Source organism: Ursus arctos, unplaced genomic scaffold, assembly GCF_023065955.2.
Source record: "Ursus arctos isolate Adak ecotype North America unplaced genomic scaffold, UrsArc2.0 scaffold_20, whole genome shotgun sequence".
Taxonomy (NCBI): domain Eukaryota; kingdom Metazoa; phylum Chordata; class Mammalia; order Carnivora; family Ursidae; genus Ursus; species Ursus arctos.
The window spans coordinates 46,768,503-46,794,128 of NW_026622875.1; the positions used below are offsets into that span (position 1 = coordinate 46,768,503).

The 25,626-nt window shown below is 53.5% G+C and overlaps 1 protein-coding gene across 1 annotated transcript in view; it reads left to right on the forward strand.

The window, feature by feature from the left end:
• The window catches only part of CCDC13 (coiled-coil domain containing 13), a 38,047-nt gene extending 13,470 nt beyond the window's left edge, over positions 1-24,577 (forward strand). The window contains exons 7-15 of the mRNA XM_026496822.4: positions 1,583-1,744; positions 4,576-4,752; positions 6,259-6,465; positions 8,567-8,706; positions 9,212-9,295; positions 11,570-11,692; positions 20,109-20,263; positions 23,147-23,261; positions 23,817-24,577. Of these exons, the coding sequence (XP_026352607.2) occupies positions 1,583-1,744; positions 4,576-4,752; positions 6,259-6,465; positions 8,567-8,706; positions 9,212-9,295; positions 11,570-11,692; positions 20,109-20,263; positions 23,147-23,261; positions 23,817-24,018 (1,365 nt within the window). The 3' untranslated portion in view covers positions 24,019-24,577. The remainder of the gene's footprint in view (positions 1-1,582; positions 1,745-4,575; positions 4,753-6,258; positions 6,466-8,566; positions 8,707-9,211; positions 9,296-11,569; positions 11,693-20,108; positions 20,264-23,146; positions 23,262-23,816) is intronic.
• The last annotated feature ends 1,049 nt before the right edge of the window (positions 24,578-25,626 follow it).

A 25,626-nucleotide genomic window follows, 5' to 3' on the forward strand; every position in this document is an offset into this window, starting at 1 on the left:
AGCCCACAGGGCTGATGGGAAGACTCAATGAGTCAATACACGTAAAATGGCCAACACAGTGCCTGGCGTGGAGCGAACACTGTACAGAGGTTAGCTGTGGCTATTTTCCTCTTTTGGCTTCAAACCAAGAAGTGCAAGAGTAGGTGTGCAACTTCCCCTCTTGGCCAAGCACATGGCCTCATCCCCAGGGACCTCAAGTTCACAGTTCCTGGGTAGCTTTTATCCTCGGGACCTCCTGTGGGATCCTTGAAGCCAACAGGAAGGGGGCATGGTGTCCAAAACACTGTGACTCGTGACCAATGTGTGGCCTTGAGGTTCAGGGGACCCCAGTTTGAGTCTGGCCTCAGTCGCTGGTCTACAGTTTCGGTGACCTTAGGCAAGTCACTTTGTCCCTCTGCACCTCAGTCTCCTCACCTGAAAAATGGAAAGTGTTATGGGTTAAATGAAATAACATCTGTAAAACCCCCAGCTCAGTGCCCGGCCATAATAAGCACTCGACGCATTAGTTGTTATTGTTGTTTAGCTGCGTACATCAGTGAGTGAAAATTTCATACTGTGTTCTCTAGTGCTTAAATGCAATTACCGCACAGTGCCACGCGAGGGCGCTGATGTGTGCTTTCAAAACCACGCCGCTGCCCTTTACAGGGGATCCTGGTGAATTTTCCCCTGGCACAGGTTTACCCAACTGTGTTTCATCATTTATGTTGTATCAACATGGAAACCAGGGTTAGAAGGACTCTAGGAGTTACTCACTTCAATAAAGTGCAATAAAGCCATCGTTCTGTGGGATGACATCTACCTGCCACTTGCCAAGAGCCTATGAGTGCTGGACGGTGCACTGAGGGCTTCACCTGGGCCATCTTGGGGTTTCTCAAAGTTGTCTAATCCTAAAAAGCACTCATAGGACTTATTTAAAATGCAGATTCCCCGTCCTTGCCCTGGAGCTCTGACTTGTTGGTCTGGAGTGGGCCCCAAGATTTGTCATTCCAAGAAGCATCTTGGGGGTTCCCAGACTCAGACAAGTTCAGTATACTGAATCCTTATAACATTGTGCAGAGTGTACCCTTAGGCCCATTTCACAGATGAGGGACCCGAGATTCAGAGAGGTTCAGTAAGCTGTGCACAGTCACACAGCTAGTGAGGCTTGGAGCTGGTCTCTGAGCTTTTAAACCCCGCCCTCCCTCAGCAGCGTCTCCTGCAAGCGGCCAGGAGCCCATGGTCTCTCAAGGAGCGCACCCAGTCTTGCGTTAGAGAGTTTGTCCTTGTACTGACGTCCTCCATCCATTCCCTCCCAGGTTCCTGGAGTCACGCATCTGCTTCTTGGTCTCACATAGCCCCTCAGCGAGGGGGTGATTTTTCTCATTCTCAAGCTAAACCTTCCTCCTGTCCTCCCCCCGCTTGGCTCGAGAGGCCACCTCAGCTTCCGCCCCCACCTCAGTGCCCCGACACAGGACTCCCGCGTCCATCTCCAAGAGCAGCGTCCTCTGTGTAGCGGGGCTTCCCGTCGCCCCTGGGGACAGCCCGAGTGGCTGAGTCTGGGGGAGCAGACCCCCTGCAGAATGACGAGTTTCACCACCCTCAGGTCCGCGAGCTTGAGAAGCAGTTGGCACAGACCCGCAGCCCGTCTGCAGGAACATCCAGGGACGAGCTGTCTGTCTGTCCAGACCCAAGGAAGCTGTCGGCACAGGAGAGAAACCTGCTGAGGATCCGCAGCCTGGAGAGGGAGAGACAGGATGGCTGGGAGGTAACGCACGTCCAGGGAGGAGGCCAGCTGGGCACGTGGCACCGGGAGACGGCGACCACCCTGAGGCCCATGTGGTCAGGAGCTCTGAGCCACCCGTTAGAGGCAGGAGACACCTGGGGTCTGGGGTCGCCTCAGTGCCTGTTCCTCACGTCCTGTCCCTCCAGCTGGAATTGCCTGACTGTGTTGTCAGCCCATTTCATGAGCTTAGGGTGGCCCCATCCTGGCTGTTCTGGATGCTAGACCTGAAATTGCCCCTGTAGAAGGAGAGGAGATGGTCACAGCGCAGAGCGATGGCCCAGGGACAGGGTTGGGGGGCCTGATGGAGAAGAGTGGGCGCTGCGTCTCGCTGGCTGCACCTCGCAGCGCTGTGCCGGCAGTGGCAGAAGCCGAGCTCTACCAGGCTTATGGGACAAACAGAAGTGATAGGCCCATGTAGACGAATGATCTAGAGGTGGCCTAGTGTTTGGCACAGCTGGATCCAGGGATCTGGGGACTCGGTCTTGGTGTCCCTTTTTCCGGACCGGCTTCCCTCTCTCCCGTGGGGACTCCTGGTTGTCCCAGCTTCTATCTTCCAGCCCAGCCCCGCAAACAAAGGGCTTCTCTTTCCCGTAGTTCCAACAAAGTCCCAGAATGAAGCGTCACCCAGCTCTCTCAGGCCGTGAGCCCATACCTCAGCCAGTCACTGCAGCTGAGGGTCCCGACTGCTCTGACCGGCCGGGCTTCCAATCCCCACCCCTAGGTCTGGGAGATGAGTCAGCCTCTCAGAAGTTGGCGTGAGGATGGGGAGCACAGCTTTCTCAAAGGAAGTAGAGGACGAAGCAGGATGGGGTGCTGGCAGGCCGAGCAGACCCACTTCAGTGGCCCTGGCAGTGGGCTTCCTAACAGCGAGGCCTTACTTTTTCATTAGGAGACTTCCATTTGCAAGTGCTGATTCAGGACTAGACCCCGTGCTAGAAACATTGTGACCGTCGCTATATTGCACCCCCAGCGTCCTAGATCATCGGGTGTGAGGAAGGAACAGTGGGGCTGGAGAGGCGGGCTGGGCCAGGGCCTCCTGGACCTTGTATGCCAGCCAGGGGTTTTGGGCTTTTATCTTAAAGGAAGTGGAGAACCACCAAAGGGTTTTAAGTCATGGAGGGACATGGACCGCTGTGCAGGTTGGGAAGGTCACATGGTCAGGAAGGGGGGGCTAGGTCGGAGGAGGCGTGGGAGGCAGAGGCAATAATCCACTTGAGACGTGACCAAGGACCTGAGCTAAGGCAGTAGGACTATCGCCAAAGGCCAGACACCTGCAACATTTGAGGGTCGACTTTACAGGGCTCAATGACGGGATGGAAGGGAGAGAAGCGGAAGGGTTGTGAAGGACTTCCAGTGAGTGTAGCAGGTGGGTAGGGGAGACAGGGAGGGGGCTCAAGGGAGATGGGGGGAGCTGAGATTTGAAAATGTTGGCTTTGAGGTGCCCCTAGCTCAGACTTACACGCTCACACAGAACAGAATATGTCGCAGTCGTTGAACCAATTGTAAGCCACAACGCGGGTGGAAGGAAGCTGTTCCCTGTGCGGCCTTCCTCTGCCAGGCGCCTGCTAGAGCCTCGAGTGTGCAGCCAGCAGAGCAACTGGTAAACAATGGCTGCCCGCCCGCAGAGATCGGCGGTCTTCCGGATTCATCATCTCCTACTTTTCGTTTCTATAATTCACTTCCACAGGGATCTGAAAACACTTTTCCAGTGATAATTAACCCTCAAGACCAAAGCAGATTATGTCAGCCATTGCCCAAAACCCTCAGGGTCTCAGGCTTGGCTCCTGATGGTTTACCTAACCTGGACTCTGCCCCCTTCAACCTTGCTCCTGACCTGTCCCCTCTCTCACTCCGCTCTACCACACATGTCCTATCCCAGGGCCTTTGCTCCTCCTCTCGCCTCCTTTAGTCTCTTCTCAGATGTCGCCTTTCCGAGAGGCCTTCCTGACCATGCCATTGTCCCTCCCACCGCATTCCCTTCCCCAGTTTTCAATAAGCGCTTGTCACCATTTAACATCTGTCTCCCCAGCTAGGATGTTAGCTTCGTGGGGACAAACACTCTGTTTTGTTCTCTACTGTCTCCCCAGCACCTGTAACAGTTTTAAGTACAACGTAGGCCCTCAGGACATATTTGAGAAGGAAGGTGGGAAGGAGAGAGGGAGAGAAGGAGGGAGGGAAGGAAGGAAGGAAGGAAGGAAGGAAGGAAGGAAGGAAGGGCTGAGGGGTGGAGGGAAGGAAGGAGGGAGCCTCCGAAGGCGTGCACAGCACTTGAGCCGCCAGTCAGTAGCTGGCCCGAGCACAAGTGGGGTGCAGTCTGGGCTGACGTGCTGGATGTGCGCGGAGGCGGGGAGGCAATGCAGCGGGGTGGCACCTCCCTCTCATTCTGGCTCTTGGTGGGGTGAGCCACTTCTGTTTGAACCCTAGGCTTAGTGCTGTTCACGACAGCGTGGCTCTACTCTTTCCCCAGCTCAGGCCAGGACTGAGCGACAGCCATGTTCTCTGGAGGACACGCCCACGGTTGGCAAGTGTGACTCCTCTCATGTCTGACCCTGGCAGAGCAAAGGCGGCTGCCTGGACGCCTGTGTTCTCAGGCTGACGGAGGGGCACCATCATCTATTAGTGACGTCCATCACGTGCAAGGGCAGGGCCCCACCTGACACCTCTGAGACATGGGGGCTGGGAGCCAGGGCCCTGGCTCTGCTGCCTTGCTCTCCGGCCTTCAGAAGTCCCCTCCTGTCACTGGGCCTCACCTGTGAGCGGGACCCTGGGGCCCATGCAGCCCCACTGCCCTGGACTGTACTTCCTGATTACAGAAACTTGTGGGTGAGCGGGATGCCCTCCAGAGAGAGCTTGAAGAACTGAAAAAGAAGTTGGAGGGTGTCAAGTCCCGGAATAAGGTGCTGTCAAGCGAAGTGAAGACCCTCAGGAATCAGATGGGGACCCTGGTGGAGAAAGGCCGGCATGACGACGAGCTCATCGACGCCCTTATGGTATGGCCCAGCCACTCACGTCCCACGAGAGCCAGGGCCTAGTCCCTCCAACATGGGCCTCCACCCTGCCCGGGAGCCCATGACCCAGCTCCAGTCAGAGTGAGCCCTCACTTACCCCAGAGGCCACCTGCATCATCCAGAAGCCCATGGTCTCACCTGGGCACCAGCCCCAAAGCCACACCTCAGGGACAGGAGCAGCTCAGAGGCTGCCTGAGCACGCGTACACGTCCGTTGTGTGGTGTTGGTGCTGGCTGTGACGTGTTAGAGCCACTGGTCCTGTGGACCTCAGAGGAGGAAGAAGTGGTTGCGGGGGAAGGAGATGGGTTTACACCCTTTCTCATTTTTCCATCAGGGAATGGAAGGGACAACTGAGGGGCCAGTATAAATTCTCGTCTGTGTGACAGCCTGCAGCCCCTTCCGGGAACTTGGGGTGCATGTGGTTCATAACGGTCAGTCACCAAAACAGCCCCTAGGGTCGTGTGTCATAATCCCATTTCACACATGGGGAAATGAAGACTCCAATAAGTTAGCTACATTGTCCAAGACTGTACAACTGAGTTCAAACTGGGTTGCTCTGACTGTAAGGCCTGCCTTGATGATCGAGGCCACACCGCTTTCTGACCCTAGACTGGCCTTTTCTCTCTGGGACCTGTGGTGCCCCAGGGTTTTGGTCTCTAAATCCCAAATTGTGTCCCAGGCCCCTGGGGTGGCCATGCCTGGCTTGGCTGGGGGACGTGGGGTGGTAGGCGGAGCTCAGAAGACCTGAGCTCTAGGCCTGCCTCTGTTGACCTCCTTGGGTGGCCCTGGGGGGGTATGTAAGGCCAGTGCAGTGGCACCCCCTCTCTGAGCCTCAGCTTCCGGTTTTTAAATAAGGTGTGGAGCTGGCTATCCTCGGAGGTCGCTCTGTGCCACCATTCTGTGTTACTGCAGATGGCATGATGAAAGGGCAGAGAAGCCCCAGCCTGGCCATCCACCAGCACTGTGCCCTTGGGCTCTCTGGGCCTCAGTTCCCTCCCTGTTCCCAGTCACTGAGTTCAGATGAAGCCTCCGGCCCGCTAGTCTCCTGGGGGCATCTTCAAGGAATGGGGCCTCTGTCAAGTGCTGAAAGATCCCTGGCGAGGGGTCCAGGTACTGCCTCCAAGGCCATCTCCCAGCAGAGGGATAGGATTTCTCTTTCTCCAAATATCTCCCCCACTGGCTGAGGGCCCACTGTCTGAGCTGCTTTCTGTCGTCCCGAGAGCCCCTTCCATGTCCTTCTTGGCCCAATCTCAGAGAAGGACTTTGAGGACAGGAAAAGGGCGTGGCCCCCACCTGCTGGCGAGCCCCCCAAGGGCAGGCGAGGGAAGTGCCCCCCTCCCCCCACTCCTCAAGGGAACAGGCCAGGTCCCACTGCTAGGTTCCTGCAGCCACAGGGAGTGGGTGCGGGAAGGCAGCCATCCCTGTCCTGCCTTGCCCAGGGCTCATGGCTGACTGGCGTGTTATCTACCCTCCTGCTTGGCTCCGCAGGACCAGCTGAAGCAGCTACAGGAGATCCTGGGCAGCCTGAGTCTGCAGGAGGAGAAGACCCGGGCGTCGCAGCTCCGCCTGGACCAGCGGGTCCACAGTGAGGCTCAGCAGAGCAGCGGCCTCATCACCGAGCTGCGGGCCATGGTGGCTGAGCGGGAGGCCAAGGTGCAGCAGCTGGAGCTGGAGATTGGCCAACTCAGCATGCAGGTGAGTAGAGCACTGGCCTGGCCCGACGGCCAGTTCCAAGCCCCGGTAAGCCTGTCTACCGTCCAGAGAAATCTCAGCAACTTCCAGGCTTTCCACCTGCTTTCACTCAGGCCACACCACGTCCTCCCTGGCTCCACTCTGGTCCCCTGCTTCCATCTGGCTTCCCACGCATTCTCACATACCTTTCCTCTCGTCCCTGATTGTCTCCCATCTCTGCACAAAAACTGTCTGTGGCTCCCTGTCACCGTTGGCCTCACCCAATCCTCAAGGGTCCAGGCTCCTTCCAGCTCTTCCTCACCCACCCCCTCTGTGGCCCTCATGCTAACGATCCAAGATGGTGGCTACAGTGCCAGGCTTTATGTTCACATTCCAGGCGGCGGGATGGCGGAAAGGAAGCTGCGCTCCATCCAGCTTGCAGGGCCCCACGTAACAAGCTCCTGCTGCCACCCCTCCTGCCTCTCCTCTTCACCCCTCCCTTTCCTCCACACTCTGGCCACATGGCCACCATTTAGCTCCTCACATAGCCCTGCTTTCTCCTCACTCCAGGCTTGTGCGCACACCTGCAGCAGGTGGCTTCCCTTTCCTCCCCCACTGCCGCTACCTGGCCAGGGCCCCCAGCCTTTAGGTCTTACTAGGTCATGAGTTCCTCCAGGGAGCCCCAGGGCCCAGGCTGTGTCCCATGCCCCTCCTGGGCACTCTTCTAACTCCCTGTGCATCCCCAAGACAAGCTTGTGTCACCCTGTGTGATCATTTTCCTGCCCCCCAATTCCTCTTCTCTTCAGGGGCGCATACCTTGGTGCCTCATTGCCTGGCACAGGACGGAGCAGCCAGGTGCTCATAAATGCTCCTCTAATGAGGGAGCCCCTGAAGACAGATGCCATACCAGCACAGCCTGGGCTGCTGGGGGTCAGGCCCCGTGGGCTCTCTGTGGCTCCCTCCTGTGGTGGTGGTACGCAGCGGGGAGGGGACTTGGTGACCTTGACAGGCACACAAATCTCCCAGTGACAGAGAAGCCTCATAGCCAGGTTGACTGGTATAGCCTAAGGCATGTCGCAGAGCAGCCCTGCCCTTTATTCCCAGGGATCCATGGTCCTGTCAAAAGCATGGGACCCCGGGAGCCCCTTAGCCCCAGCCGCAGGCTGGTGTTGGCTGGGGTTGGTGGTTCATCTTGGAGCCGTCCATCCCCAGAGGCCAGGGCAGCATGGGACCCCTGAGGGCTGAGGGGGAGCCCAGGGTTATGACAAAGGCCTGGGGACAGGGTGTGTGTGGCAGTGAGTAGCCTTGCAGTCCTAGCCCTGCTTCCCACTGGGAAGTGAAATCTGAAGGAACACATGGGAACATTCACCTCACCATTGTCCTGGCTCCAGGCACACAAAAGGGAACCGATTCTTACCTCGGAGATCATCAGCCGACTGGGGGCCAAGCGTTACCCACCAGACAGTTGACGCATGCACCTCAGGATGGGTGGGGCTGGGGGACATGCCAGGTTGTCTGGGGCTCACATCAACTGTCCACCCCCGATGGCCTGACGCCCTGCTGGGGGTCCTCCAGGGCTCCTTCTTCAATCTAGCCTCACCAGCTATCCAGAAGAAGGAGGCGGGTTGAGGGAAGGTAGTCTGGTAAGCCCAGCCTCCCCCCAAGTCTGCTGGCCCTTGCTGAGGCCCAGCCAACCTCTATGGCTCCGGGTGTCTGCAAAGTCCAAGTGTCTCCAGCTGACAAAGGCAGCTGGCCTCAAGTCACACCTGGCAGTCACCCTGTGTGGGTGGGGCTGCCCCCGAGAGGTGGGTCCACTCAAAGACATCAGCCTCTGATCTGGCCTGAATCAAAGGCCATGCACTCCCCTTTGGGACCTGACTGTAGAACAGCTTCCTGGCCCCGTCAGCACCTCGAGCCCTGTAGCTCCCTTTCTGAAGAGAGGCATTATTAGCTGTCATTATCATGCAAGGAGTGCCTTCACCAAACAGGCCTCGCTTTTCACTCCTGAAAAGAAGCCTCTTTCAAATCCCCTAAAAGCCCCGAACTCAAGCCAAGGCCCCCTCCTGCCTTCTCCAGGCCTCTGAGCCAAAGCGCTGAGAATCGAACCCACATCTGTTCCCTGCAGTATCTTCAGAATAAAGGAGTGGGCAAAGGGTCCGGTGGGACTGAGGGCAACCCCGCCTACGCCAAGTTCCTGGAGGACCCGGGCCAGACCAAGCCCCCGGCCTCAGCAGGCGATCACGTTGGCAGGCTTGGATCTTCTCGGTAAGAAAAAAAAAATGGGAGACAGGGGTTGGAAAGTGAATATTAATTATTCAGAAGAAAGGTTGCCTCTGCTGGGAAGCCACGGGTGCAATTTTAAGATGACTGTGTCCTTCCAATATGTGGGCCTCTCGTATTCCATTAGCACTGCATCTGCATGGAGGAGCCGGTCCGACCCAGATATTGTTACTGTAAGACGTCTGGTTGCAGCTCCCTGTAATATCCTCTCTGAGCTGGTCTTGAAACGCACCTGTTTCTAGGACTCTCAGACAGACCTGTGTTGGATTGCTCGAGGCTCTGATGTCTCCTGGTTCTGTCTCGTTTTGAGCCAGCAAGAGTTCTAGAAAGAAGGGCTGCAAATCTACAGGACTGCCCGGCCAGGGTTGCCGCGAGGGTCAGCGCTGGCCACCTCTTCGGGCTCCCCAGATCTCTGCTGGCCTCTGCTCTCCTCCCAGGCGGGGCCCAGCCTGCCTTCCTGTGGTGATGAGCCCCTTTTGCATTCACACAGCTCCGTGACCAGCCTGGGCCACACGCTGGTGGAATCTGCTCTCACGTGGCCTTCTCTGCCCAGTCCTCACGGGGCCTCTCCCAGGTATGAACCCAGGACCTCAGGGCCCTCACAGTCCCTCCCACCCTTGATCGTTCAGCCAGTAATGCCATCCCACTAAAAGGAGGGGAAACTGGGGCCAGGCCAAGTCCAGGGACTCTTCCAAGTTTACATAAGGACATGGAGGGTCAGGGAGGGCCAGAGCCTTATCCGAGTTGGTAGAGCAAGTGGCTACTGAACCAGAGTCTTGGCCTCTGGCTTGCAGTCTAGTGTCCCTTCCTGCTTCCACAGATTTAACAGTTCCAGGAGCCCAGCTCCTTTCCTTGTCTTCTCTTCCCCACTGAGAATCAGTCTCTAGGGGGAGAATTTCATGTCATATGGGTTCCCACTTTAAGTCACTGATATCCCCTTAGCTCTCTAGCCCCTTCTTTGTTGTTAGAATCAAGCCTAGAGCTTAAATGGGCCTTTTGTTCTTCCTGCCAGTTCACAGACAAATGGTGGCTTTGTCCTGCCTCCCAGCCCTGTCCTGAGCCCTGCCCACTGTCCGTGGAGCCATGCTCCTGCTGTCGGCCCCCATCCCCACCCCTCAGGCAGGTCAGCCCAGGTTCCAGGCCAGGCCTCGGAGGGGCTCGAGTCCGAGTCCGTGTTCGACTTGCTCCGTGGCTCCAGGCATTGGTCCTCTCAGGGATGCTGTTTCCCAAGAATTCTGGCCTGACATTTGGCAGCACGTGGGACCTCCGTGGGCGAAGGCCAGCCCTGCAGCTGTCCCACCCATCAGCCTGGGGTCACAAGGGCACTTGGGGGTGAGTGGGTTGCTCCGAGCCACAAGGGCACACGCCACGCTTCTGAGAGTGGGTGGCCTCCTGGTGCCCCAGGGAGAATGTCCTGGGAGACAGGCTCTATCTCTCCGAGGTTTTAGTCACAGTAGTGGGAGCAGGAAGAAGGACAAGATGGTCCTCAAGGTCCCTTCCAGGTGTGTGTGGCTGTGGCCTTTGCACTGCACAGGGAGGCGGGAGCAGATGTGCTGCTCAGCTGTCCAGACTGCTGGTTCTCAAGCTTCTGGGCCAACAGATGCTTACTGAACCCAACCACGTGTGGGCCTTACCCCCAAGGAGCGTACAGTCCTCTTCCATCAGCGACAAGACAGGCGGGAGCGACCCCAGACAGGGTGTGTACTGGGGCTGGCGTGGTGACTGTGATGGGGTGTCTGAGTGGAGAGCCCCTTTCTCCTGCAGCTGCCCCTACTCCCCCCCACCGCAGCCCCCCCATCACCCCCCAAAATCGTGGTCAGAGCTTTTCCGAAGTGCAGCGTGCACACTGATCAGCCGGGTACCTGCCGGGGTAGACGCAGGCTCTGACTCGGCAGGTCTGGATCCGTAGCCGCCGACTCGGAGACTGTACTTTGAGCAGCAAGGCCTTCAGGTATATTCAGGAGTCAGGACACGGAGGGGTCTGCAGTCCTCACGCCCATCTCAGCCAACCCCCTCAGTGTTCAGAGGGAGGACCGGGCCCAGAGATGGAAAGAGATCTGCCCAAGACCCCAGACCCAGTTAGCCTCTGGCCTCGCCCACCCCAGCCCAGCTCTCCATGTGTCCTGTGATGCTAGAAGAGCAAACCCAGGGCCCCCAGGGTCTCAGGGGGAAAGGTGAGGGCAAAGCACAGAGTAGCTTGGGACTCACGTGCAGGCTGGGGGGGGAGGGTTGGGTGGGAGGCAGAGCTCCTGTCTGGGCTCCAGCCAGCAGGTCAGGGGCTAGTGGGCAGGCCCAGGGGTGAGGAGGGAAGCAGTGACCAGCTAGATCAGCACTGAAGAAAACTGACCAAGTCACAAAGCCAAGCGTCTAGGAAAGTGGGCTGGGCTTGGGGCCAAGCCAGGAGATGCAGGAGGGTGGGGCAGGCTGACAGGGGACAGAGGCTGGGCCCACCTAGAAATGGGCAGGGTGGCCAGGCCCCCGACCACACAGGCACCCAGGGCACCCTAGGCCCTCAAGGGCCAAATTCCATAGCAGCCAGCCTAATTCCCGGCCCCTACAGGGACTGGATGGACAGAGGGACTGACACAGCTCCAGCCCCTGTGGGTCGGCTGTGCAGCCAGCTTAGTGAGGTCTAGAGACTTCAGCAGGCACAGGAATGGTGGGCTGAGAAGAAGCCAGAGCAGGAGGACGAGCAGGGCCAGGAAGGACTGGGTTGACTTCCTTCTCTGTGGCTATCTCTGAGGATCCCTGAATGTTCTTCCAATCCCTCCCACCATCACAGGTAAGTGTATGTCTTCAGATAACCCCTCAAATGACCTCTGTCCTCTGCCCCCACCCTGGTCCCCAGGTTCTCAGACTCCCCCGAACAAAAAGGCTGGCAGGCACAGGTGACAGAGCTCAAGGCCCTCTGGCAGGCCACGGAAGTGGAGCGTGACCGGCTCACCGAGTTTGTCACTGTCCTGCAGAAACGGTAACACATGGCACCCAGGGACATGTTCTCTTGGGCCTATGTGGGCTGGGGGTGTGACAGCCTGGCACAAGGGCATCCTTCTTGGACAGGGACCCGGTCTCACCTATGACTGGGTCCACCTTCCTGCAGAGTTTGGCCTCCACGGTGTTGGTCTAGGGTATTCCCAGTTACCACCTGTGTGCTCACCTAGGTGTCCCACAGCCTTGGGGCCCTATTGTCACACTTGTGGTTTACCCTGTCCTACGTGTATTCAATGGGACTGTTGCATGCACGTGGACAGGAGGTGGGAGTCTCAGGGGAGAGGCCCTCGGCAGTAGTTAAATCAGTCAAATCAGTCCACAAATAATTAAAATCTCTAATGAACAGTCCACCTTCCTCAGGGCACTGGGGCATTTGGTGGGAAGACAAAGTCTAGACGGACATCCGAGTTACAAAGAACAAGAGAGTTGCTCGGAGATGGCAGCTGAGACTTCTCTGGGGAGGGGGAGGGAAGCATGTGGCCCAAGGCAGTGGACCAGGAGGCATAGTTTTCTCCAAGGGGCTGTTGACAGACTCCCATTCAGATAAATCAGTGCTCCTCGCTCAAGTGACCCTTTTGGCAAGGATTGCAGGTACTCAGGCCAACGCATGGCCCAACCATGTGACCTCCACACTGAAAAACATAAAGGACACTACTGAGTTCCTGCCCTACCAGGGCATACGGCCAGGCTCTTTGGTGACAGGCAGCAGAAACCAATTCTGGCTAGGTTAAAGGAAAGGCAGATTTTGGAAGGTGCTGGCAGACTTCAAGGGGTGGGGCAGGAGAGGAGCCCAAGGAAGTCTGGGAATCTTGGGGGCTGGATGCAGTAGCAGGAACCCTTGGCGGTCTCTCCTGGGGCCCTGGAACAACACAGGCCCGATGGCTTCCGGTTCTTGTGCCAGCAGGTTCTGGGACAGAAGGTCTGGCTGGCCTGGGTTGCTCACAGATCCATCCCTGGACGTAGGCCAGGCACCTTGACTGGAAGCACCTGCTGGTGCTCATAGAATAGAGGAGGGGCAGCTTGCCAAAGGGAAAAACAGAGTACCATTACCAAAGAAGGAGTGAGGGGTGCTGGGAAGTGGTCAATGGATGGCCAGTACCTAAGCCGTGAGACGTGACCGGCTTTAGTGGTTTTTTTTTTTTCCATGTAATCCATGAAGAGGATATGAATTTCAGACATACTCAGGGATAAGAGAAAAGTAATTAATTCTTTTTCTGTAACTGAAATGTGATAGATAGTACAAGCCTCTAGTGTATCACACGGAAGATACATACTCCCATTTCCCTCGAGTGGCACCTGAGTTTTGGGGAGTATTGTGGATCAGGGTGACTCAGTTACGTATTGCTATGTAACAAACCATTCCAAACTCCATGGCTTCGAACACGATGGTTTATTCTTTCTCGTGGTTCCGTGGGTCACCTAGGGGATTCTACTCCACATAACCCCCGCATCACCCACATGGCCTGGTTCTGCTGGAAGCTCAGCAGAGGTGCCTCACTTCTCCTTTCCTGACTTTTCTCTCCACGTGCTATTTCCTCTTCCAGGGTCTCCCCATGCAGAGCTGGGATTTGCGTGAGGCCAGCAAGGCACTCAGGGCACAAAATTTAAGGGGGCACTCACTATGAGTCATGTGTGTGTGATTTTCTCTTAGCTTGACCTTCTTGGGTTCACTCTGCTGCTCTGTGTCATTTTGGGGTGTGGGGGAGCTAGCTTTCTGAGGCTGTCCCAGGCCCACTGGCCAAGACACATGGCCTTTTCTGCTCTAGGGCATTGCTGTCTCCCAGCACTCTAACAAGGAAAGCATTCGGATGCCCCCAAACCTGTCTGGATTTCTCACCCCAAGTATAGGACCTGCCCTTCTCAGAGATCCCCAGTATCTACTCCCTTCTTTTTCTGGGGAGTCTCTTCTAGTCTTGCATCAGAGAGGCAGAGCTTCCCCCTCTCACACTCTGCCCTACCACTTCCAGCGGCCTCAGGCTCCCTGCAAGTCTCCAGCCCTGTGTCCTTATCCCAGTGAGACCGCTGTGCTCTGCTTGGGGTCCCCTTACTCCCTCACCCGGTGCAGTCAGACTAAAAACCACAATAGAGCTCGTCCTTGTTTCCCTTCTCGCAAGTCTTGTGTCCAGTGTTCTGTGCCTCTTGTCCTGTTGTCCAGTGTCTGTGAACATTGCTATTTCTTATTTCTTATATTTTACCCACTTTTCTATTTGTTAACGATAGGAGGGGCTAGTCTGCTTAGTCTGCCATGACAGAGGTCACTTAACATGTTTCTTTTTGAAAAGCGTATAATTGGCTTTGTTTTTATTTTTATTTTTTTAAGATCTCATATATTTATTTGAGAGAGAGAGAGAACGTGTGGGTGAGAGAAGCAGGAGGGACAGAGGCGGAAGGAGAGAGAGAATCCCAAGCAGACTCCCTGCTAAGTGTGGAGCCCCACATGGAACTGGATGCAGGGCTCGATCCCATAACCCTGAGATCATGAGCTGAAACCCAGACATCCCTTGGCTTTGTTTTGAAATTCAGTCCGAGAATTGATGTTTGAGGAGGAGAGTTTAATCCATTTTCATTTTTGTAATATTTGGAAATATTTTGATCATCTCAGTTAGTATTTTCTATTTGCCATGATTTTTCTGCTCCTTTTTCTCTGTTTTCCTTTCTGTTGGATAGGTCAGGTTTTATTTCCCTCTCTTCCATGCAAGTTTGGAAGTTATACATCCTATCTCTATTCTTTTAGTGGTTACCTGTGACTTTTAACATAGAATTCAGCAAGTCTAAAGTCAGTAGATTTCTATGTTATCCCTTTGAGCAATAGGATAACTTTATAGGTGTTGGTTTTGTTTTAGTAATCTCTACCGCCAACGTGGGGCTTGAACTCACAACCCCGAGATCAAGAATCACATGCTTCTCTGACTGAGCCAGCCAGGCGCCCCGATAAGTTTACAGTGTTTAACTCTGATTCCCCTACTTGTGTCTTTCATGTTACTGGTTTCTAATATTTCTCTAATATTGCATTCTTCTTTGTAAACCCTCTAAAATTTACCCTCCAAATTCATCTTTAAAAAAATTAGTCAGTGTTCATTGGCTTTGGCCAACACACTTAAAAATGTCTTCCCTCACTCTTTCTTCTTGCATCCCAATCTCCCTTCTGGGTTCAGCTTCTTTCTTATTGAAGTGCATCCTTCAGTTCAGTGAGACCTCGTGGATGGTAGACTTCCTGCATCTTTGCTTACTTTGGAATCTTCATTCTTGAAGGAGAATTTCATTTGGTGTAGAATTCTATATGGTTGGGTACTTTCTGTCAGCACCAGAAGACTATGATAGCTCATTGTCTTTGAGCGTCCGCGATCTCCAAAAAGAAATCTGCTGTCAGTTTGGTTGCTGTTCCTTTGTAGTTATGTCCTCTCTCTCTAGATGTTTTTTCAGATATTCCTTTTGTCTTTGGTATTTTGAGGTCTCACTGTGATGGGTCTAGGTACTCTATTTCATTTTATTTCTCCCACTTAGGAGTTGGTGTGCTTTTTCATTCCAAGGACTTCAATCTATATATTGCCAAGGACATCTCTCCATATGTTGCCTCTCCCCATTGTTTCTGTTCTTTTCATCTGAAATGCCTAGTCAGCCCCTGTTAGACCTTCTTTTTTCCTCCTCAGTACTTAAAACTTCGTGATATTTTGGGCTGATAACTGCGTAGTTTCTTCAAATCTGCCTTTCAGCTCCCTAAATCTCTTCAGTTGGACTTCATCTGCCACAAAACCTATTTTAATAACTGTATTTTTTCATTTCTAGCAGTTCTTTTTTGTGTAAAAGAAGTCTTCTTCATGAAGACTTCTTGCTTTGCTCCTTCATCCCTTTAGAGTTGCTCTATCTCATCTTCATTACTTAGGATCCTGAGTAATGGCTGTTGACTTCTCCCCACAGTGAATAATTTCTCTATGTGGTTTGTACTTCTGTGTTATCTCTGTGAGCTTGTCTTCAGTGTTGTTGGTTTTTTGAGGTTTTTTCTTGTGGGAGTTCTGGGGTTATGAAAGTGCTCCTATAGAATGATTCTGCTCTTGTCTCTGTGGGACTTTGGGGGTTTCAGTGGGCCCTGATTGGTACTTCTGCTAATTTATTGGTTTAGGATTTCCTGAGCACATGAGCGCTGGCCTTGTGTTTCAATTTTCCCATCATCTCCCACACTTAAGGTCCTGGTAGACTACAAGCTTCCTTACCACTTCCCTGGCTTACGGATGTCTCAGTCTTTTATCGCAAACAAGGCACTCTTGAGGCTTCCAGAATCATGCAGAGAGCTTCCTTGCAGCTTGCTGCTTTATAGGAGCCTAGTTTTACAGCTTCTGCCCTCACATTGGCATCAAAATCCCTGCTCTATGCGATTGGAAGTTTAATTAGTTTTTCTATTACAAACATATACTTATTTATTGTAAAAAGCCTCCTTTTCCGACCTGCAATTCTCCATTCCTCATAGAAAAGAACTCTCAGTACTTCTAAAATGTTTTCTTTGCACATCCAAGAAGGTACCTGCAACTATATGTGTATAATGTGCATATACATATGTGCACGTATATGCACTGACATTTTTATTACAAGATAGACTGACACTAAACACATCTTCACATTTTTACGAGAGTATATCACTAAATTTCTGAATGTGAAATCACTGGATCAAAGAATGTGTCCATTTAAATGTTCACAAATAATGGTAAACTGCCCTTTTAACACGAATCCATTTGCATTCCCATTAATAATGTGAACTATCTACCATTTCCCCATACCCTCTCCTCTACAAAGTTTTATCAGTGCATAACATTTTTGCCAAACTAGTAAAGAAACACTATTATCTCAGTCGTTTTTATCTACTTTGCTGTAACCAAAAGTGGGGGTGAGCATATTTTTCACATGTGTGTAGCCTTTTATATGCTCTTTCCTGTTAAATATCTATTCATACTCTTGCACATCTTTTAGGGAGTCAATTATAATTTTTCTTTACCTCCATAGAGAGCTCTTTATGAATTATGTATATAGTATTATGTATGTAGTATAGTATTAGGTATGTTTGTTTTGTATCATTTACATTGAATTAATACCTGGGTAGGGGGTCCTCCTTATCTGAGTATCCTTTATCCGTATCCCCACACTTGCAGTCCTCACGAAAGCAAAATTTTTACATGAAAACATTCTCTAATGACTTGCCTTACTTAATATTGTTCACTTTACACTGCCATTGGGTCAATGCGGTCAGACTCTTGAAATATAATAAAAATCAATTACCAAGGGGCGCCTGAGTGGCTCAGTCGTTAAGCGTCTGTCTGCCTTCGGCTCAGGGCGTGATCCCGGCGTTCTGGGATCGAGCCCCACATCAGGCTCCTCTGCTGGAAGCCTGCTTCTTCCTCTCCCACTCCCCCTGCTTGTGTTCCCTCTCTCGCTGGCTGTCTCTCTCTGTTGAATAAATAAATAAAAATCTTTTAAAAAAAATCAATTCCAAAGTCAAAAAAAATCTGGTCAGGAGGTTGATGCACGTGGTGTGAGAGAGCTGTGAGAGTCACCCCCAGAGCCATGACAAACACGCATGGAGCCGAATTAGCCCAGTTAATGATTGAAGAAGAAACAAATCTGTGAGAATGAAGACTGTCAAAGAAGAATCCTCAGAATCCCAATGGGCAGTGTTGAGTAGAAAGGGAAAGGGTGGGGAGGTCGGTGGAGGAGGGAGGAGCCGCCCCGGACCAGGCCTCCCAGGGGAAGGAGGGAGAAGGAGCTGGCTCTGGCGTGTGTTTAGAGGAAAACAGCAGGGCCTGCTGGTAAATTGGAAGCTGAAAGCAGCCAGGAAGAGAGAGCAGGCAAGAAGGACACCAGGCTGTGTAGGCCAGGCAACTGCATGTCTGGTGGTGACATTTCTCACGATGAGGAAGGCACGTTCTGGGAGGAGAAACCAAAAGTTTGGTTGTTCCTAAATTTTGTCGGAATTCATAAAGTGCTTTAGCGTTGATAGGGTGTTTGCTGTTAGTTTCTGATTTCCCCTAGCACACACAATACAAACCTCAACAAAATGCAAACGTTGCTGAAATACACGACCGAGAAAAGAAAGCCCCTCACCCCCCGCTGAGTAGTCGGTGACCCCCGCGCACCCCTGTTGTCAGCTCGCCGGCTGACTTTCAGTAGCACTGCTATCTGTTTGTTTTTAAATTTTTAATCTGTTATGAAATTTTTAATTAGGTCATATATTATGCATCATCTCCTGCTACTTAGCTCACTCAATAATACATCTCAGACATCCTCTTCAGGTCCGTACATAGTCGTTTTCTGGTTAAGGAGTGTGTTCATTGTGTTAATCCACTACGATTTATTTGTCCTGTGTTTACATAAATGGCGTCCTGTTGAATGCCTTTTTGTGGCGCTTGTTTTTCTTCTCCAGCCCTGTGATTCAGAGATCTGTGTTTGTACATGGAGCTCTACCTCATTCTTTCTCCTTGCCAGAGCGGTGCTGTCCCGCAGAACTTTCTGTGATGCTGCAGCTGTTCCTTCACTCTGCTGTCCAACGCAGTGGCCGTTAGCCACATGTGGCTTGGATCACTTGAAGTGTGGCTGGTGTGATGAAGAACTGAATTTTTAATTATATTTCATTTTCATTCATTTTAATCGAAATAGCTACCTGTGGACATGAGGCTGGCAGCCACTGTGTTGAAGCCTGTTGTATTCTATCACATTCCGTGGTATGACTATTTACCACTTATTCTGTATTTCCTCTGTTGAGGGACCTGTAGACTTTTTTTTTTTTTTTTGCTTTCGCAAATGAAGTTTCAAGGAACATGCTTGAACGAGTCATGTTAGTAGCTGTATAACTGTGTCAGTATACAGCTTTGTGTTAATAGTTGTATGTTGTTCAAAATTGTCACCATTCTGCTCCTTCTTGACTCTTCACCAAAGTGGAAGACCACTTCTTCCAACACTGTAAATTTCCAGACCTCCACCCTGATTTGCATGTGTGTATGCAACCCTTTGCTTAGGTTAAATTTCAGGGAGTCCTGGCCTTCCAGCTGAGCCTTTTGTATCACAGAAGTCTGGAATGCCATACCTAGCCACAGGAAAGACCTTAGCCCAAGCCCCAGTGAGATTGGACAAATCCTTCATGTGAAATGCCTGAATGGCAATTTCTTCAAGCCCCGTGAATTCATGATGGGCTTTTACAAAATAATAATAAGTAATAAAAATAAATAATAATAAACAGCAATCACTAACTCCGAGAAAAGCAAAAAATTAAATAAGAAAGAAAATGTGATCATTACCATGCTCCATGTCTGAATAATTAATTGTTCTAATGTGACTCCCTGTGCTAGACAGGATTTTGTCCCCCATGCCCTTCACTGTCGTGCCTGTGAATATTTTATGATATACAGCAAAAGGGACTTTGCAGACGTAATTATAGTTATGGGCCCTAAAATAGGAAGATTATCCTGGATTACCAGGTGGGCCCAGTCTAATCACTTGAGCCCTTAAAAGCAGAGAAATTTCTCCAGCTGGGGTCAGTCAGAGAGATACTGTGGAAGAAATGAGAGAGATTCAAAGCATGCTAAGGGTGTTTGGTTGGCCTTGAAGATGGAGAGGGCCAAGTGGCCTCTAAAAGATGAAAATGACCCAGCCATTTGGGGACAGGGACCTTAGTCCAGCAGGGGACAGGGACCTTAGTCCTTCAGTTGGGACTGAATTCTCTCAATAACCTGAGTGAGCCTGGAAGTGGATTCTCCCCCAGAACCTCCAGGTAAGCGCCCAGCTCAGCCAACACCTTGATTTTGCCTTGTGGAACCTGGAGAAGACAAACCAACAGAGCCTGCTGGATTTCTGACTTCCAGAACTTTGAGATAATAAACGTGTGTTGTTTTAAGCTGCTAAGTGTGTGGTAATTAGTTAGAGCAGCGATAGAAAACTAATACACCCCCTACTATTAATTCAGCTGACAAATGGTATGTAACTACACTGGGAGGTGGAGGGGTGATTCTGTTTGGTAAGGGGAGAGGGCTAAACTAAAACTAAATTCTCATGTTGCATGACAGGAAGTCGAAAGATTATATTTAAACCTTAAAAAATAGCAGTATGGGCATCTGTAGAAATATGGCAGTAAATATTCAAAGAAACAGCTAAAAGTGTTCTAAGTGATTGCTTCTGGAGAGCCGGAAATGAGAGTGGGGAGGAGTGTGAGCGGCTGGCAAGCTTTTCATTTTAAGCCTTGGAGAGAACTATATGATTTTTAAACACATGTTCCTATGTTCCTGCAGTAAAAATAAAGAACAAGTCACACCATCACAGTGTAAGATGTGCCTGCCTCTCTGAGAGCCAGAGCCGCTGGGGTGGGGGCTGCCCCTGCCTACCCTGGGGTATGGCAGCCCCTCCTGTCTAATCACCAGGGTGGAGGAGAGCAACAGCAAGCTTCTGGAATCAGAGAAGAAGCTGCAGGAGGAGCGGCAACGCAGCGTGGTGCTGGAGCAACATCTGGAGAAGATGCGCTTGGAAACTGGGAGGACGTCAGCTGGTCAGAGAGCAGCCCCCAGGAGCAAAACAGGTAGGGGCTGGATCAGGGGCCCCAGTGGCAGGGGGCGGCCTTGCTGCTAATGGAGGAACCGGTCAGCAGCACCACTTCAGTCCCTTCGAGAAGCATGTGGGAAGCAGAGGCCTCCATCACGGTGGAGCTCTGCCTGCCCATGCTACTGGGGGTCCTCTTTCCTTGGCCTCTTAGTCAGAACCAGGAGCCCCAAAGGGCTTGCGGGTGGCCCTGACCCAGACACCTACAAACCCTTCTATGAGGTGGCAGTGCCTCCGCTAAGTGCCCTCAGCTACCACCCCCACGGTCACCCCTACCCCAGCCCTTAACCCTCTGTCCCAAGCTGACTCTGTTTAGAGTTGGTCCTGGGGCAAAGTTGGCCTGCTGAGGAGGCCAGGACGGCAGTGCCTGACCGGGAGAAGAGTCAGCTGCTTCCCAGCAGTTGAGCAGGGATGAAGTGGCCTCTCCATAGGCTTGGGGACCAGGCTTCTCTGTCTTGGGTTCCACCTTGCTCAACATGCAGCCACCGTGGCCCAAGATGGCTGCTTTAGCTTCCCCATCAGCTGCGGGAAGGGGAAGGGGGACGGGGACAACCTGTTCCTCCCCTTTTAAGGGCATGATCCTAAGGTTGCTTGTGTGACTTCCGCCTTCATCCCCTGGGCAGATCCTAGTCATGTGACCATGCCTAGCTGCAGAGGGAGATTTGGTGTCCTAAACTAAAAGATCTATTGCTCCAACACAGTGATTCTTTTTTTTTTTTTTTTTTTTTTTGAGAGAGAGAGCACAAGAGTGGGGTGAGGGGCAGAGGGAGAGGGAGAAGCAGACTCCCCACTGAGTCAGAAGCCCGATGCTGGGCTCCATGTGAGGCTCGATCCCAGGAACCCGGAATCGTGACTTGAGCTGAAGGCAGATGCTTAACCGACTGAGCCACCCAGTCGCCCCTAACCCAGTGATTCTTAAGTTGTGGTCCCTGGACCAGCAGAGTCAGCATCTTGTGTGGCTGGGGCCAGCTGGGGGCATAGGGTGCCAGAGCCAGAAGCCAAGGAAGGAAGAGCCTTTAGTGTGGAGGGACTAGACCTGCCTCCCTCTGATGTCCCCAGCCCAACCCCCTACAGGCCCTGCAGTGAAGGTGCTACCCCCCTGCCCTGCCTCTCCACACCCCAGTATCTCCCCCACCCCCTGCCCTAGCAAGGACACGCAGACCTTTGTCTCCAGGCCAGATGAGATCAGAACATTTCAGAAGGATGTGCCAGGAGTGAGGCACAGAGCAGGAGTTGGGCCCTTTTCCCTTCCCCCACCAGCAGGGCCCAGCACTCAAGGGCCCTTCCAGTTGCCTCTGAGAGTCCAGGCTGAGGACAGTCCCTCTAGCTTAGCCCTGCGGGGCCCTCAAGAATAGGTCCTCTAGGAGTGTGGTGTCTCTAGGCATTGGGCTTATGTCCTGAGTGACCCACCCAGGGGGTGCTCAGCCACGGCAGGAAAAACCATTTTGGTTCTGCCTAGACAGCACAGAGCGGCTGCCTGAGAGAAAGCGTCCATGTGGCCTTTGTCCCCTGCTGACCTGCGACGTGGGCAGAGCACCACCGCTTCAGGGAGTAGAGCCCCCCCCCCATCTGTAGAATGAGGAGACCTGATTCTGGAATTTGGTCCCTGCATGGCAGTTCCAGTCCAGTGGGGAAGATGGATAATTACCCAAACACCAGTAAAAAACATGCTAACTGAGATGGAGGCAGGTGCTGGGGCTTGAAGCAGAGGAGGGAGGGGAGGGGAGAGGAGGTGCTAAGAGAGCAGCTGGTTTCCAGGAGGCCAGTGAAGGCCTCACCGAGGAGTTGACATCTGCACAGAGACAGTGGGAGGGGCAGGAGTGAGGCATATGGATGCATGAGGGAAGAGCAAGTGCAAAGGCACTGTGGTGAGAGCTTGGCTGGAGGCTTGAAGGAACAACAAGGAGGAGCAAGTGAGGCTGGCATGGGGGAAGGGAGGGGAGTGTGAGGCAAGGTCAGAGAAGTGACAGAATACTGAGGAGGTGGTCCGATCACACAAGGCCTTGAGGTATAAATGTGAATTCACCCAGACCTCACAAAGCTCTAGAGGCAAGAACTATTATCCTCATTTTACAGATGAGAAAACGAGCTCAGAGAGGTTGATGGTTTACCCGAGGCCACACAGCAGGGGGTGAAAGCCAAGTCTCCTGATGCCAGGTGATTTTCCCTGGGCCACTCCATCCCTGAGAACCACACCACCTCTGAAGGCCTTTTCAGCACAGGTTTTCTGACGCTGGATTGGGCCCAAATTCCCACCAGTTGCCTTTGATTTTTTCTTCCGAGTATTCTGTGACCTCTGGCCCTGGCCACCCTGGACACCTTGTATGTATGTAGGGAGCTGCTGGTCAGGGTAGGCTTTGGAGGCAGGGGGGACCCAGTGGTGTGAGGGCATCAGAGGCAGGGATGATCTAGACTCAGGCTCAACAGGCAGAGCAGACTTCAGGCCTGGCTGCCTTCCAGAAACTTGTGAAGTGCAAAGATGGAGATAGTAACAAGAGGAACCACCTTGGTATAAAGCAAACACAATCAGGGCTGTAGCAGAGACCAAAGTGTGAGTCCAAGGCAATGCAAAGCAGGCATCAGGGAGGGCTTCTGGAGGGAGGCAGCCCTTGTCCTGCATCTTAAAAAACAATTTTTTTTAATTGACGTATATAGTTGACACACAGTGTTAGTTTCAGGTGTACAGCGCAGTGATTTGACAACTTAATATGTTATGCTATGCCTTGTCCTCCAACTTGAAGGAAGTATAATGTTCCAGTGAGTGGAAAAGCAGAACATAGGCAGTGGGGTGGAGAGGCGAGAAGGAAAGCATTTACACAGGGCCACGGCCTCATCACACAAAGTGGCTGCTACTGCCCCACAGGTCTGCCCACCTCCAACACCAGACACAACCCGAACGGGAGTGAAAGGAAGGACCCATCCTTCACCCAGCTCTCCAATGTGCCCATGGAATCACAGATGGAGGAGCTGACCACCAGGTGCTCTCCTGCCCCGTCTTCCTGAGGGTGGCATTGTCTGGGTGGAGGTACTTTCATGGGCAGAAGGATCCCTCCCCATCTGACTTCTGTTTGCCCAGAGGGCTGCCTGCTGGGTCCTGGGTTCTAAGCCCACAATTCAGCAGCTGGCCATCAGAGGGCAGAGAGACCCAGCCGTGTCTCTGATGACCTCAAAGTTCCAAGAGCTTGACTAAGCTGGGGTTGCTGAAGCCACTTTTCTCAGTTAAACTTTCAGGGTCAAAGGCAGTGATGTTCAAGGAAGGATGGGGGGACCCCTACAGATTAGTACTCATCCTTGAGGCAGCCAACATTTGGGGGAGCTACTGGGTGCCAGGCCCAGGGCTGTGGGTAGGTCCAGAGAAGAATCCCACATGGTATTCCCCCAGCGTCTGTGGGAGGAGGGGATGGGTCAGAGAGAACCCCAAGCCTTGAGAGCAGCCACGCTGGCAGCCCTGTCCCCAGCACCCTTGGACACACGCGTGATCGTGTACGTATGCCTGCGTGGGCCACACTGAGCCCTTTCTTCGTGTGGCCCAGGCTGGCCATCCAGGTGGAGGAGAATGAAATGCTGAAGGCTGCCCTGGGCAGTGCCCTGCGTGGAAAGGAGGAGGATTTCCGAATGTACCACGAGACCCTGGGCCAGGTGAAAGGGGTCTTTCTGCAGGCCCTGCGGCAACAGAAGGCGGACAGTACTAGGATGGTGGCCCAGTGTCAGCCTGGCGGGACGGGGCAGTCTTAGGCCCGGAGAGGACTCCATGTGCTCCCAGAAGCCAGCTTGGGGCAATCAGCTCAGCCCTTTCTCCCAGAAGAGGTTCCCCAAGGGTGAGCAAAGCCAACACCTCAGACCAGGAGGGCAAAGGAGAAGCCCTGGCGGAGCCCTGGAGGCGACCCCGGACAGGCTGGGCAATGGCAGCGGAGGAGGCCGGGTGATCTGCTCAGCACCAGCGAGAGCTCCAGGACAAGCTGGCCGTGGACAGAGAGATGCAGCCCCCAGGGCAGGTGCTTGTCGCCCTTGGCCTTGGGCCTAGCTGGGCCCTGTGTGCCCACAGGGCTCCATCCATCCGCACAGGACCCCTCTCAGGGCTCCAGCTGCAAGCCTCCCCCAGCCCCACCCACCCTCCTCACCAGGGCCTACACCTGCCGTCACCCAGCTCCCTCTGCACGGCTCCATCTGTGGCCACCCCCAACCTTCGCAGACTTGGGGGCACATGCTCGCAGCCACTTTGTCAGCCCACTCTTCAGGGCTCTTCCTTAGCCGCAGCCCCTCGGATTTATAATAATAATGATTATTTTCACAATCGCCACAGGTCCCAGTGAGTGAGCATCTACCATGGAAACTGACCCCGTCTAGTCCTCTAGTAACCCCGGGATTGAGGCTTATAGAAAGAAGCGGGGCTAACATTTAACCCTGGGCCGCCTGGCTGCGAAAGCAAGGTCCTCCAAGTTGAGCGATTCCCAGGGTGGGGGTGCCCACCCCCAGGCAGCTGTTCCCGAGTCCCCTCCATTTGCTTGCACAAGGCTGCAGGGGGAGGGGCAGGGGCTGGGCAGGAGCTCCGGGCCGGAGGGTTCTAAGTCAGAGAGTCCAGGCCAAGGCCTGGTGCTCCTCCCTCATGGCCACATAGGGTTGAGCCCCCCACATCCCTCTGTAACGGTCACAGCGTCACCCCTGCCTCACTGCACTCACAGCTCTGGCGAAGGGTGGCCCTAAGGAAAGTCACCCAAAGCCACACATTCTGACCAGACCTCTTGGCCACACCAGTGTCCACACAGCACCCCCCCCCCGCCCCCCGCAAAGCAGCAGGTGCACAGAAATACCTAGACTCAGAAGCACACAGCTGCATGGTGCATACATGCGCCCCCAGCCAGTGCCGGCTCCGCACTCACAGGCCCTCCACATGCGCATGCGCTCACACTCCCACACAGGAAGCCCAGTCACTACCACAGTGACTCACAGGTGCGGGCGCACGTGCCGGGCGGAGACCCCCCGCGGGGAAGCCACCTGGGGCTCCAGGGACCCATCTGCTCAGGCTCTTGCTCAGGGGTGGGGCTGTGGAGGAACTATGTGCTGCCCCTGTCCCCAGGATGCCCCTGACCCTGCCTGGTATGACTCAGGTCTAGAGGTCCCCTGGCAATGTGCAGTGAAGGCCATGAGGATGAAGCAGCAAAGCTGACGGGGTCCTAGGGGTCCCGGGAAAGGAAGAGTTTTTCTCTGATTCCTTGTGAAAGGAGATGGCCAGGCAGAGCCGGGGGGACTGAGAGGCCCCGTGCCAGGAGGGAACGGTGTGTGACGGTGAGGAGTGGGCCCCACGCAGAGTTGGGGCACCAGACCGAGTAGCCCGTACCTTCC